Source organism: Lutjanus erythropterus, chromosome 22 (assembly GCF_056507025.1).
Source record: "Lutjanus erythropterus isolate fLutEry1 chromosome 22, fLutEry1.hap2, whole genome shotgun sequence".
In the NCBI taxonomy this organism is placed as follows: domain Eukaryota; kingdom Metazoa; phylum Chordata; class Actinopteri; order Lutjaniformes; family Lutjanidae; genus Lutjanus; species Lutjanus erythropterus.
In genome coordinates this window covers 12,502,095-12,516,963 of record NC_139338.1, presented here as the reverse complement: position 1 = coordinate 12,516,963, position 14,869 = coordinate 12,502,095, and the positions used below count along the sequence as shown (strand labels likewise).

At 38.2% G+C, this 14,869-nt stretch overlaps 1 protein-coding gene across 1 annotated transcript; it reads right to left on the bottom strand.

The window, feature by feature from the left end:
• Nucleotides 1-1,254: 1,254 nt before the first annotated feature.
• On the bottom strand, nucleotides 1,255-13,866 carry atxn10 (ataxin 10). Its single transcript, XM_084710928.1, has 11 exons — nucleotides 13,724-13,866; nucleotides 11,961-12,152; nucleotides 10,868-10,953; nucleotides 10,676-10,772; nucleotides 10,294-10,458; nucleotides 9,868-9,948; nucleotides 8,914-9,070; nucleotides 8,567-8,684; nucleotides 8,054-8,238; nucleotides 3,903-3,966; nucleotides 1,255-2,035 (listed from the first exon to the last, which is right to left on the bottom strand). Exons 1-11 carry the CDS (start codon nucleotides 13,852-13,854, stop codon nucleotides 1,851-1,853), a joined length of 1,461 nt encoding a protein of 486 aa, XP_084567054.1. The 5' UTR covers nucleotides 13,855-13,866; the 3' UTR covers nucleotides 1,255-1,850.
• Between the last annotated feature and the right edge of the window lie 1,003 nt (nucleotides 13,867-14,869).

Below are 14,869 nucleotides of genomic sequence, written 5' to 3'. Positions count from 1 at the left end.
TACTGATCTCAGCTAGATTCGGTTTAGTCAGAGCCTTGCAATATGAAATCATCTTTTTTTTGCTCACTACATCTTTCTTTCAGTCTTTCTTACCCTTAGGTGCATAAACTGCAGGTTATAAGACTTACAAAAAATATGAAATCATTGTTTATCTTATTACATTACATAGGTAATTACATAGATAATTAGCAGTTAGCAGTACTGGCTAAAAAAAAATCTGTATCGTGCATCCCTATCAACTAAATCTCTAAGAAAGTCTTTGCAGTCTGGTTAAACTCAAATAGAGTTTTCTAGGAGTGAAGCGCAGCAGTCTAACATGAACGTGTCAAACGTGAACTCAGTGTTGTGAGTTTAAGGATGGTCAATGACCTATGATGCATGCCATTAGCCCTTATGTCTTATTTATCTATAGAACCATGCAATAGGATAGAAATAGAAGATTAATAATAAGATGAAGAAAAATAAGATGACATTCACACAACTATGTTAAAACTGTTAAAGAGTGTAGAGCTGCATATTAGTTGATTGAAAAAAAAGATCAGTTGCCAACTATTTCGATAATCGATTAATCATTTTCCAACCAAAAATTACATCGACATCTGCTGTTTCCAGCCTCTTAAATGTAAGGATTTACTACTTTTGTTTTTAGTTTTTTGAACTGCTGGTTGGCAGGCAATTTGAAGACGTCACTTTGGCCCCAGGGAAATTGTGATGAGCATTTTTCAAATGTTCCCATTTTTCAGACATTTCAAAGACTAAATGATAAATCTGTTGATAATGAAAACATTCAGAAGATTGATTGATAATACAAATAATGGTTAGTTGCAGCCCTTAATTCAATGTTGTGAGTTTAGAAATGGTTAATGATCTATGATGCATGCCTTCATGCCTTATTTATCTATAGTAACGAGCAATAGGACAGAAGTAGAGAATTAGGAATAAGATGACGTTCACTGAACTATGTTGAGTATAAAACTCATTACTGTTATAACCTTTATACTAAAAGCAAAAGCAAAGCAAAAGCAAGCTGTACTCTTACTGTATATACAAACATGCATAGCTTCAGTTATTGTTATAGTATTGCGATTTGCACTTAGCTGTCCTTAGATTATGTCAATAATATTATGCCTGTTTAGATAAGATGTTATTTTAATGAGAGAAAAAAGGTCTTTGTCCCTCTGGCAAAGACACCACCATTTAAGTAGGTAAGGCGGTGAGGGGGTTGATTACATCATGTTTTGGTCATTCTCTGTTTCGCGGTTACTGCAGAAGTCACTATGGGCCTAGGATTAAACCCCAACCCCTGCTGGTAACATCAGTGTCTGTGCAAAGTGAAAAGCCCAGACACTGAGGTGCTCTTTGTCTTTGGATTAAACCACAAAGCATCGGCCATGCCAAAAGGTACCAGCATGCGCTCGCCTCTACCAAACTCTTCATTTCCCAGACTCGGGTCAAGACAAAACAAGAGCTCCCTGCTTATTTACCAGGGGGACCCCATGGACCTTTTGTGTGTCAAGAATACCTTAAGCCCTGTCTGGGCTTGAGCACAAGCATTACTGAGGTAGAAAAGTAATTAAACATACTTCTCTTTTTTGCTTTTTTGCTTAATCTATCGGCAGTGTGGCTGTCATTTATTCTGGACAGGCACAAAACGTATGTGTTGTTAGTGGACAGGTCATAGATGAAGCTTAAGTATTAGGTAACATCAATGAGGCTTGTAGCACAACATGTACACACAAGCGCATACGTGTGCACAGGTACCTTATCCCTTTCTAAATAAATACTGCACATGAGAACCTGCTTGCCGGGGGTTGAGGATCTCCTCTCTCCTGGCTGCTCCTCTACGGTTTTCAAGAGTCTTTCGTCACAGGTTTGAGCAGCAAGCTTCCATCTCGCTCCTCCACCAGGAAACCCAGCTCCCTGAGCGCAGAGTAGTCGGCGGTGCCGCGCTGTTCCAGGGTGGCGACCAGCTCCTGGTTCTGCTTGTTGTGTTCCAGGAGGTTCCTGATGGCAAAGATGGCCCACTGGCTGATAACTAGAGGCATTCGGTTAAGGGAAGCAACGAGACTGAAATGCACTGTGGTTCTTTCTGGTATTTTTGGACATGTTGTTTTAGGCATGTTTTCTGGCACTAGTTGGTTTCCCCAAAGAAGAAAATGTCAACGGGAAAAATAAACATGATAAAATAGCGAATTGCTAAGAGTTCATAACCTTAAAAAACAAGCGTGAACTTTCTGTTGCAAAAGTCTGTCTGATGGCAAGGTAAGTGATGAAAATATGCTAAATAAATTAAAATTGTTTTTTTTAGGTGGACCTTGTTCTCAATATAATTTGCTGTCTATCCTGCCCACAGCATTAAGTTGCTTAGCTTCTGTGCTGTTACTCCTCTCTGCTTCTCCAAACTGGAGGCATGTTGAGCAGGTAGGTAATACACTGACTATCAATAAGTACTTCATACAGTTCCAATCTGAGCGATCACTTTGACAAATATTCAGTGACCACATATGCTGTAACCAAGATGCATTTACAAAAATGCATACATGAAAAAATAAACAACTAAATCACAAGAGGTAGATAGATGAAAAGAAGACTGGTAGAGGGGTTAACAGTTAGTTACACGTTTTCAATTTTGAGCTCAGGATGTCAAACTCATGAGCGTCTGGTATTTGCTTTAGGTCGCTGAGTACACAGAGAGCCCAACAAACAAATGAGTTTCACAGACAGGTTATGTTTTGTGTCACAAAACATTCTGAACTACCCCCTCTCAAGTTTCCCACATAAATCCACAAAGATTTCTTTTCTTTGACAATCCTTTTCTCGACAGAAACAAATGCTGACACCTACAATAAAAAGGTGGATTGAGTGGGAGGTGTGAGTGTCTGTGTGGAAGCATGTATGGGAGAGGGGCATGCAGACAAAGGCTTGGCTCAGACTACTGACCTGGTTAAAAGACACCCTGGCATGATGCCCTCATTTCAGCCAGCTAATACCAACTGATAGCAGGATGCCCAGCGGGGGCTGGACATGAGAACAACTCAGGGGCTGGAGATCAGTGACCAGCAGGATACTCCGAAGTAAAACAGAAATCAGTGTGTTATCAAATCCAGTGGTAAACAGTGGAACTTGTTGGCATCAAATTCAGAATGAGTGTATATTTACAAAAAACAATCAAGCTCGACTTTGTACTGTATTCAGTTGAATATACTGTAGGTTGAAAAGTATTAGTAAATCATTCATTTTATTTACATTTTACATAGCGTCCGTTTTTTTGTTGGGAATTGGGATTGTAGTTGCAGACTATGTTGATAATCCATTAATTGTTTCAGTCATTTTCAAGTAAAACATCAAACATTTGCTGGTTCCAACTTCTTAAGTGTAAGGATTTGCTAGTTTTCTTTGTTATTTATAACAGTAAATGATATATACTATACTATATTATACTATACTACTATATAAAAGCACCACTGTGGTCTAAATAACTACCATAGAACTGACTTCACTCTCTCATACAGCAGCACATTTGACTCCAAGGCTCCTCAAAACCAAAAGTAGCATTTATGAGCAACCCAAAAGACTTCAATAACGAATGCTGTTGCAAACAAAACAATGCATGGAGAGGCGGTGAATGCAATCTGAAAATTTCGACAAGTTTGGTTGGCCAGTTTACACACACTGCAGCAATTAAAGCTTGATGCAACAGTTATTTCTGGTTACAAACCCACCAGCCTTCCTGTGCAAACATGCCAAATTCAATTCTAAAAGTGCCAGGATAAAATACACAAGGACTAAAATGACTTCTGGGCAGAAATATGAACAATGATTTCGATAAACTTGAAATAAATGTACATAAACACAGATGTGTTTGTGTTTCTAAACCATCCACTTCTGGTAACAAAGGATACATGGGTTGTTGCTGTCTATGTTGCAGTTGTCCAAGATGAGCGGGATGCCTTCAAGTTCTCTCACCTGAGGAAACACGTACAGTAAGATGTTAAAGAATGGACTGAGAAAGACATCTGTTTCACTTTGTGTTTGGTATCAACAGACATTTTACAATAATAACAGCTCTGGAACAATAATTTTGTTGACAAATTTCTTTGCTCAACAGAAGCTAATTTCACAGTCTTTAACCAGAGTGCATGTATATACTTTCTGATTATATTACACCATGTGTCAGGAGATTCTGTATTCATTGTCTTGATAAAACTTTCTTGGGACAATAGGAAAGTTCATCTATTAAAAACAAAATGTAAGTTTGCACAGTAATTTATCACAGTTTTCATCAACAACCTTTTTTCACTAATGAAAATGAGATGATAACTAAATAAAACTATGAAAAAATCTACTGAAAGTGTAAATAAAAATTACAAGCAGCAAAAACTTTAGAAAGTGATGAATTGGGTGTGTTGAGTAGTGTGCTGGGGAGGTTAGATGCACACCGTTGGATAGTACTGATCAACCTGGGAAGTCAACTAGCATTTGCTGCATAAACTGAACAGAAAAGGTCAGAGCTTGGGATAAAGATAACAACAGACATTTGAACAAATTTCATATGTGAATGCAAAGACAACAAGACCTTTTGTAAACTGTGTGGAGCGACAATCATCGGTAAAAACACAACAAACTATAAGTGACCGTTGCAGAGGAATCATCCTGAAATTCATGCAAGGGTAAAAACACTTGAATGTTTTCGATGTGTTTCCGCTAAACACAAAAAAGCTAAGAGACACCACCACTGTCCTGTACTGACGAGAGTAATGAATGGCCCACAGTTGCTAAGCTCAGATTGCAAATTAAAAGATCAATTGACATAGTAGGTGTAAAGTTTCATTGTCCTAAAACTGAAACAAATATGCAACAGAAAGATTTGAGGAAATGTAATAACTACACTTAGTGTTGGACATATGACAAGAGAAAGGAAAGAAATGTGCTTCATTTAGTGTTAATGTTAAAAACAGGTTAACAGATGTTTCCTCTAGACATATTCTACAGAAATGTTTATAATGCATTACACATTGACTAAACTCATTAGATTTTAGTCAACTAACTAGTCGACTAAAACAAAAACAATTCAGATGACTAAAATATGACTTAAAATAAAAGGCATTTTATTCAAGAGACTATGACTAAAACAAAATTGAAATTTGCTGTCAAAATAAACACTACTGATAGCCACACATAGCATTTTCAAACCAGTAGGTGAGAGTCATATTACTGGCACCTATAGGTTTTGCCGTAGAATTGTGATGTCATTGCTTTCTATGGCGTGACAAAACTTGAAAAGTGAATAGTAGGATTTGGTCTAGCAGTGCAGTCTGGCCAGTAATCACTTTTTAAATAGAAAACAAAGTACAAATTCACTTAAAAACGAGAAATGTATTTGACCTAAGTGTCCTTCACGTCCATGCGAAAGCAGCAGTGCGGTTGTGGGTTAGTTTAAGACAGTCACAACAGGGTGATCTGCTCTGTATCATGTGTCCGATTCTATAGGCTTAATTATTGTCTTTGCTTGCTGTTGCTTTTCCCCCTCGCCACTGCGGTTACCCTCCAAACATACTGGTAGGAGCTCCAGAACAAGACAAAGTGCTGAGTTTCAGAAAAATGGAAATGTCATTTATAGTGTCAAAGAAACAAAGTCGCTGACTAGTACAAGCGCTCAGGTCTGCATTTTCCACTTTCAAAATGATTGTCTGAAGTTGCTTACATTATGTCCAAACCCATAAAGAGATGAATAACAAGCGAGTGGACCCTGACTTCAGCCCGGTGCACACAGTTCAGTGCTTTGCTTCGCATGCACATCTGAAATTACAATCTCTCCCAAAGGTGAATAGAATGACATTTGGTTTACTGGAAGAGATCTTAGTGAAAACAGATATGGGGTGATTTCTGACCGCTGACGGACCACAGATCAGCATCCATAAATATTATAGAGAGGCCAACTGAGGGTGGCCATCCCACAAGCATTCCACAAATCTGTTTCTATTAAGTAGGACTGAGTCTATAATGTGCCACAGATAGAGGCCAACTCCTCCCCGTCCACAATATTATCTATCTGTGCTTGGTGTTAATAGTGAGATGCTGACAGATGGCAATGGAGGGAAACTGATAAAAATCACTGAAGCAAGGGAGGAAATGTTTCAGATTTCAGTGCAAAAACCAAGTTGTTGTGTTGAAAGAGCTCGTAGGCTCGCAGTCGTTGGAACACACAGCCTCACGCTTCATTAGCCGTTGCACACATTTGCGGTCCTCAGTCCTCAGGAGATCATGTGGTTTGATACAACAGCCTATTACTAGAACCTGCACTTTAAACATGCTAATTTAGAGTAGAGATAGGTCTGTCAAAGAAAGAGCAGCAGGGCCTCTCAGACCTCTTCTTGACCTGTGACCCCATTGTGTTTGACTGATCAAGGGTGCTCACTATATCTTAAGAGGCCCCCGATCCCATTAGAGGGGCAATCTCAGAGGATTAGAAAAAGAGGAAAAAAATCAAATGAATAAGAGTACTTACCAACCTACAACCAATGTCATTTTAGGTGTTGCGTGTATTTTCCTTTACTAAATTCCTTACCGTCTTCTTAGCTTCTTCAGGTCCATAACTTAGTTAAATGTTACACAGGTGATCATTTTGTAAACGCTGATTTTCATTCAGTTTTTTCTAATTTTTGAAATGGTAGACTCCTATACCTGATATAGTATTAATAATAACAAAGAATATCACTGTTGAACTTGGAATTGTGCCACCCAACTACAGTATTACAACATGTCATATAAAAAAATATTCTTCTATTTCCTGACCTGCAGTGGAAACACATTTTTAAAGGTATTTTAGAGAGACTAAGAGACTAATGCGGACAAAAAATTTTGAAATTGGTCCAGTATGGAGGGAGAACGCTGCAGCCGGTTGCTTTTGCTACTGACAGGCTTCTACATGTCTGTCAACATTATAGTAAGGATCACTATATAGATAGACCTGTTTTAAAGAGTAAGATATGTTTTGTTTAACCAGAAACAGCTTTTTTGTTGCTCTCGCCAAGTTACCTAGACTCCCTTTGCAAAAATGTAAATTTAACATAATTAAACTCAACACAAACAAAATACAACTCACTCTTGGGAAGCTCAACTCACTCACTGTTTGGTCAAAATAAACCCTTATTTCACAGAGGTAGATATGAAAATATTCTGGCTATACACGACATTTCTCCCCGCCGCTTCTCTGATGTCCAACCTCTTTCTCACTCCTCTCCCAATATTTTCACATCTAACACTGTAAATAAAGTGTGTATTTCAACCAAACCAGAGTTGGAAAGACAAAAACAAGATGTTGTTGGTGCGGTTTATTTTGTTTTGTTTGAATGAAGATAATGAAATAACCATTTCTGCAAACAGAGTCTGGTGAGTTGTACAAGAGGAATAAAATGGCTAACACTTTTAAAAAAGGCCTATCTCTGCAGCGATACGTTCCATAAAGTTGTCAGACATAACAGAATAACAATTTGAGCCTGTCAGTGGCAACAACAAGAACTTCTACTGGTTTTACTTTGACAATGGGATTATGGTGTGGCTTAGTTTTGCTTTTGATGGTTACAGCACTTCCCTCAATATTAGACCCATTTTTCAGACACAAGAACAAGGGAAACAGGGTACAGCCTATGTCCAGTGTGCTTTTCAAACATTAAGTATATTAATTCACAAATATCCATTCAGTCTTTCGCACCCCTCCACGGGCTGTTAAAATTTAGCATCAGCATAAATACGAGTTAGACTTTTGGTTGCTAATCAATTACTTAATTCGGTAAAAGTTTATGAGGGTGCATTCACACCTAAACCTGTTTGGTTTGGTTTCAACAAATTCTGGTTTCTGTTTTAGCTAGTGTGGAAGCTGTCAATCAATCTGTCTTGCAGACTAAATTACTTCATGTTTACATCTCTTGGTTTGTTTGTAATCAGTCAGTGTGAACACAAACTAGACCACAGCTAAAAGGCAACAATATACCTGAACCAAACTACAGGTGTAAATGCACCCTTTTTGTTCTTTCATCCATTCATTTCAAACCTTGTTCTGGTTGTTGGTATTGCTGTGACAGAGGTTTCCTATCAGCCTGATGAGGTGGGCCTTGAAGCTGATGACAGGAGAATGGGAGGAAGAGTCTTCTTCTCCACTGAAGGAGGAGAAGTTTTGTGCAGCACTGAAAACATTCTTACTGGCCTTCCCTATAGCATGCACCTGCTCCAGGAGCTCTGCAGAGGAAATATAAAGAGTGAAAAGTGGTAGAGCGCACAGAAGAAAGGGAAAAAGACATTTATTTTAGTCCAAGTTCAAGCCATTAGATCAAATTACTCTTATTATGACTTTGGAATTATGAAATGTGATTACTTCAGTAAATAAAGTGATTTTAGACATGTTGTTTAAGTACTGTGTTTTTATTTGGTTTGGGATCTTTCACCATGTCAGGGAGTGTCCATTGTGAGCAGATGACACATTTACCATAAGACGGCCAAATCAGACACTCAGACTCCAGTTGTGGAACCGGTCAGTGAGGGCGTGTCAGTGTGTGTTTTCATTTACCAACAGTGGTCATTAGAAGGTCAGGATGATCCTGCAGGAACATGAACTGCCTGAGGCCTGAGGTCATCTCGCACAGCACGTCCAGCAGACTTATCACTGTCAGCGCCTCCTGCAGGACCTGTGGGAGATTGCAACAAAAAGGTGGGTCGCTCACATGGAAGAAGGATGTGTGAGATCATGTTAGGAAGGGGGACATGTCTGTACAACTACAACTGGGCAAAGCTAATGCAAATGTCACACAAATACAACACAATTATAAATAGCAACACCAGTTCGACAGGCCTGTTGAACAAATTTCTCTATGTTTTCAAGGACTGAGGAAGATATACCAGGTTTACTATTTTTACCTCATCACTGGAAGCAGAGCCAGTGGCAAGTGTCAGTACAGCTCCACAACTTTTCTGGAAGGAACTAGCCAGGAAGCGAGCAACACTGGGAGGGATGCCACACTCCTCCGAGCCCTCCTCTCTTAACTGGGCAAAGAGTAGCTCTAATAGGGTAACTCTGGAAAAAAACACACATATTTACAACTACAATTCAAAAAAAGGTTGGGATGTTGCGTAAAACGTTAATAAAAAATAGAATCCAATCATTTAAAAATCCTTTTCAACCTGTATTCAACTGAATATAGTGCAAAGACATGATACTTAATGTTCAAATTGAAATGAACTAGCCACAAAACAACACTGCCACACCACTGCACTGAAAACCCACATGATTATACAAAGGATACTTCATGTTCTCAAGAACACTTTGGAAAACTGTTGAGGGTAAAACAGCTTATCTCTGCATCTACAAATGCAAGTTAAGACTCTACCATACAAAGTGAAAGCCATAGATCAACATCTTTCAGAAACACTGCAGACTTCTCTGGGGCCTGAGCTCATCTGAGATGGACTGATGGAAAGTGGAAAAGTGTGCTGAGGTCTGACGAGTCTGACATTTCAAAATGTTTGGAAATCAAGGACGTTGTATCCTCCAGGATAAATTTACATTTTAAACAGTGTTCCAACTTTTTTGGACTATGGCTTGTATATGACACATCTATAGTACCTTTTAGTATAAGATATTAGTATTCTTTATGAGTAGGTAGTACTCCATGAGAGGTAATATTGGCTTTTCTGGGTAGATAAATTTGCCTGATAAATAAACTTGCATGACAAATTCTTGCCATCAGAAAAGTCTTTTATTAGAGGTTTGATGGGCTGTGTTTATTGTAAGATCAGTTTCTGTGTAATGTAAGAAGGTCTGCAGATCCATAGTGACATTTATTATCTGTCACTACATTTAAAGTAAAGTACCTTTCACTGTGAGACATCCCAGAGTACATGCTCTCCACCAGAGCTGAAGACTTGAGGAAATGTTGGGTAGCAATGAGAACTCTGTAAATGAATGCATACCAAATAAAAACTTTATCAACAAGTAGTAGAAGATAGTTGGTATTTCTGGGGAAAATGCAGTTTTCAAAGGACAACACATCAACTAATTCCAAAGATTGGAGTGGACACAGCTGAAAAAATATTATCAGATATAGATAGATAGCATAGATTAAACTCTTTCTGTACACATGCATTCATATAAAAATGGTTTTATGTAAAAATATTTCTTCCAAATAAAAATAAAATAAAACATATAGTTGATAATGTCTTGAAATTAGAAACACAAACTTAGACAAATAAACTAAAAATGATTGCTTTACAGACACCAACACAGACACACATGCTTACGTCCAGTCCAGGTCAGGTTGGATCCTGCAGAGCTCCATCACCCTGATTGCCAGCTGGATGTTCTGCGGCTCAGAGAGTTCTTCCACCTTGGCTTCATCGAGACATGTGTGGAGGACCATAGAGGCGTAGTTTACTGCCTTCTCATCATCAACACTGAGCAGCTGCCTGTTCACACAAATTTGGTTTGACTCAAGTTGAGGACAAATGACTACAAAAGTTGATGATAAAGCTTTTACAAATAAAAATATTGATACAAAATGTGCATTAGTGTAAAAACATAGGGCTTAATGTGGTCTCAGATGAACTAAACATACTGTGAATTATAATGTGTGTTGTTTACTGTATTAAAAACATAACTGCAACTGTGGCACACCAAACTTACAGAAGAAGATTTGGGAAGCTCAGCTGCCAAATGTCATCTTTACACATTTGGTTTCCAACCGCTAAGTTACCAAGGAACTGGATCCCACAACGAAGAGCTGGATGATTTCAAAAAAAGATTAGGATCAAAAGAGACTGTCTGAAAACATCTAATTATTTTTACTGAAGATCAGTTAGCTCATTCTAGACTTACGTTCAAATATGTCATCTCTGCCCTCCATATTTGTGGTCAGAAGGAGGCTCAGGAGTTTAAGAGATACATCAATGAAGCCAAATTCCCTGGAGAAAAAAACACATATTTGATGTATTTTTAATTCCTTCCTTGCATATTATTTGAAGGGGTGTGAATGACACCATAATAACCATGTCAAGACAGACACCTGTCATAAACATGAGGAAGTCTTTATGGATGTTTATGTTGTCATTTTTAATGGCAAGCTGACATTATTCGAGATGTCTTTGTTATGATGACTTGACATTAATCAAGCTATCAATGTCTTTGTTATGACAACTTGTCATCAATCAAGCCAAGAAAATATAACCTGCCAGTGTCTTTGTTGTGAGCAATCTGTCCATCAGGTAACTCTGTAAATCGCCTCAGTGCTATACTCTGTCATCAAATTGGCCTAAATTTAATGACCTCTTCATGACAACTCCAAATGGTACCACTTGAGGTCCAGGGAATTATTTATGACACCATTATAAATGCATTTCACAGTCTAATTACACTTAACAACATCTTTATGACAGCCAATGTCAAAACCAACCATGTGCGACAGTTTAATGTAATGTTAAAACATAAAGCTGAACATTTTCTTAAATTTGATCATGTCAAGTTGTCATAACAAAGACACTGGCAGGTTATGTTGTCTTGTTAAACTCAAGTTGACATAACAGACACTGACAGAGCACGTTATTTTGGTTAAAGTCAAGTTGTCATAACATCTCAAAAATGACACAAATGACACTTAATGACAACAATCATAAATACAAATAAACATGAAACATGAATATGAAGACCTCTTTATGTTTATAACAGATGTTTTGAGCTGGTTATCATGGTGCCATCTGAGTCTTATTAACACCCCTTCAAATAAAGTGTTACTGTATAATGCAATCTGATAAGATAGCACTGTAATAACACCAACAACTTTGCAACATAGGCAGGTGATGACTTAACCTTATGGTAATTTTTATTGTTCTAATTGTTTCCCCAACTACCAATCTTAGATAACAGATCTTTGTTGCTTTGTAGATACGTAAGACTGTATTATATCTGGAGATACCTGAGCAGACTCTGGTTGCGAGTGCTCTGGACACAGGCGTTCCTCTGAGCCCTGAAGCACTCAGTGGTCATCTGCAACTGCAGGGCGACAGATTGGAGGTCCTGATCTTCACTACTGACAGCCTGCAGCTCATCACGCAGTTGGGATAAGACCTTGAAAAGACTGGAGAACGCTTCCTCCTCCACAGCATCTCTGGGAAAACAACAACAGCAACAACTAAAAAAAAAGAAGGCAGCATGGTTACTTTAGTGCACTAGTACCTAGGCCTGGAGGTAACCACTCCACTCCCCTTGGAAATACTGCGAGGACCAACTTCACTCTTCCTGTTACCGCTGTATATTTATTTATTTATTTTAATACAATTTTTGTCAACATTTTCAACAGTCATGTCTACATGCAGCTATGTTTCCATGTACAGCAGTTTATAAAATTATATTGATCTGCCTCTTGTATTTTGCAATTTTTGCTCAGCAGATATCTTTATACTTACTACAGCTTGTTTACATTCATAGCAGTTCTAGCTTAACTTTTCTCTAACACTGTCTTAGTCATTTTTGCATTAGTAAATCTGCATAATCTTACACTGTCTGTCACCACCTTTAGGCCCAGTGTGTGACCCAGACCCAGGGAGCCAACTGAGATCAACCAAAAAAATCTTATATTGCTGCGCATGTGCTCTTTATGTAGTCCTGTGTAGGTTTATCCTGTTTCGTCTGTGGGTTTGTGTTGTCTTGGTTGGTTCTGTATAACCTTTTGTGTTCTATGTAGCATCATTGCCCTGGATGAACACTGTGTCATTTTACTGCGTACTAGCTGTATGGCTGAAATTTGAGCTGCAATGATTATTCAAATAATCAATTATTAAATATTATTTTAAATAATATTATCAATATTATTTAATTACCAAATATTTTGATAATTGACTCATTGGGTTGAGCTAGCTTTGAAGGGAAGAAGGTCAAACTCTGTGATTCAGGTTTTTTGAATGTTTGGTGTTATCTGGCTTCTTTAGTCCTGTCTGAAAGTAAACTAAACATCTTTAGCTTGTTGGCAAAAGAAGGCATTTGAGGATATCATCTTGGGCTTTGGGAAACACTGATCAACATTTTTCACCATTTACTGACACTTTATAGACCAAACAACCAATCGATTCATCAAGAAAATAATCGACACATTAATCAATGATAAAATGAATAGTTAGTTGCAGCCCTAGTTGAAATGACAAATAAGGACGGACCACAGTCTACAATCAGAGGGAAATGTTGAAGCTGAATAAGCCCTTTTCACAGCAGACATTTTCAATTAGCCTAGTCAAACACAAGTGTCACTAATACAATTATCAATTGCTGCATTGCATCGTTATAACTGCCCTCAGTAAGCCATAATTACTATTAATGGCTGCACCTTTGCTTTTCCTGCCATGACGACTCAAAATGTCTGAAGATGAAAACCACAGAGAGCTTAGACAGTCGTCTCTTAAGTAATATAACTACTGAAATGAATGGGTCAGTGAAGTGAATATGCTTTAACTAGTTATACGCCGGTTATGTGGCTTAATGAATTCCCACATTACTGTTAACTGACTGTACAGCAGACAGGCCTGAATTAATAGCAGTGCTAACGGACCCATAACATTACGCTGGACGTGAACATTATATTAGACAGTACGTAAGATAGCTGTCGGTTGGACCTCGGGCTAGCTTAGCCGGTAAGCTAACACTCTCGACTCCCATTCAAAATTGCGGTAAATAACTTGCCCACACCTGTATTCCTTGTCCCGCAGCGCAGTCGTAAACGTTTTTAAGACCTGTACGTGTTGAGGGCTGTGTTTTTCATTCAAAATGCCAGCGAAAGACGCTGAGATGTCCAAGTTGCCGTTGGTGGAAGCTGCCATGTTTCCCTGATTCATGCATGTGGGCGGGACGTCCGGGTACATTTCTAACACACTATTGGCTCGATCCAGCACGAAGGCGGAGTCAGAGCATGTGCTGCTGTTTTCCCGATGGTGTCTAGAAGGGAACCCCAGACCCGCGAAAGATCTCGCGAGAGTGAACATTTTAACCCCGCCCATGATCATTCCCTAACCCTAACCAAGTGTTTTCTGTCATCAGAACTACCCAGATTGTAACCACGGCGGTGTCACGCTATAGCACATAATTCATTTGTATAAAATGCTGACCAAATTAATAATACGTACAAATCCCGCGAGAGCTCCACAAATAAAGGTTCCTTCTAGACATGACATGTTTTCACACAGTTGTCAAGTCACTCTTCTCTGCGGGACATGTAGTTTGCCAAAAATATAGCAGACACATTAAAGAGAGAACTCTGAAAATGTTAATAATTCTTAATCAGATGTGCGGTTATCAGTGATGGAAACTTACTATGCAAGTACATTTTCCGAAGTACTGTATTTCAGTAGCATACAATTTTGAGATACTTGTACTTTACTTGAGTACAGGTATTTTCATTTTTATATTATACTATATGCAGTTCATACACAAATGTTGTCCTCCTGTACATTTATTTGATAAATTCCTAGTTACTTTGTGGTTTGAGATTAATAATACAAAACACAATCAACAAAAAATTAGAATGTCTTATTACAGGTCACGGCTACTCAGCCTTGTATTGATTAAAATTAGACCCACCTTTATCAGCTGTAAAATTTAAGTAATGTAGATTTGACTGCATCATTATAATCCAGTAACATACATTATTCTGAATTACTTATTCATTACTTACTATTATTCTTATCTACACTTATGCTACTTTTCTACAGTAAAAGACCTGAGTCCATTCCACTGCTGGGGCTTATAGTAGTTGAAATTTAGAGTGTAACTGGGCTGATTTATTGCTATTAATTCATTAAACAGAATAACCAATAGACTAAGTTTAGGTATACCATA

Bases quoted from the DNA above. Each gene is read 5' to 3' on its own strand.
- atxn10 (XM_084710928.1), bottom strand. From the start codon at position 13,854: ATGGCAGCTTCCACCAACGGCAACTTGGACATCTCAGCGTCTTTCGCT. The intron at 12,153-13,723 runs GTGTGGGCAAGT...TTGTTTTCCCAG, and splicing joins CTGCGGGACAAGGAATACAG to AGATGCTGTGGAGGAGGAAG. The intron at 10,954-11,960 runs GTATCTCCAGAT...TTTTTTCTCCAG, and splicing joins CGCAACCAGAGTCTGCTCAG to GGAATTTGGCTTCATTGATG.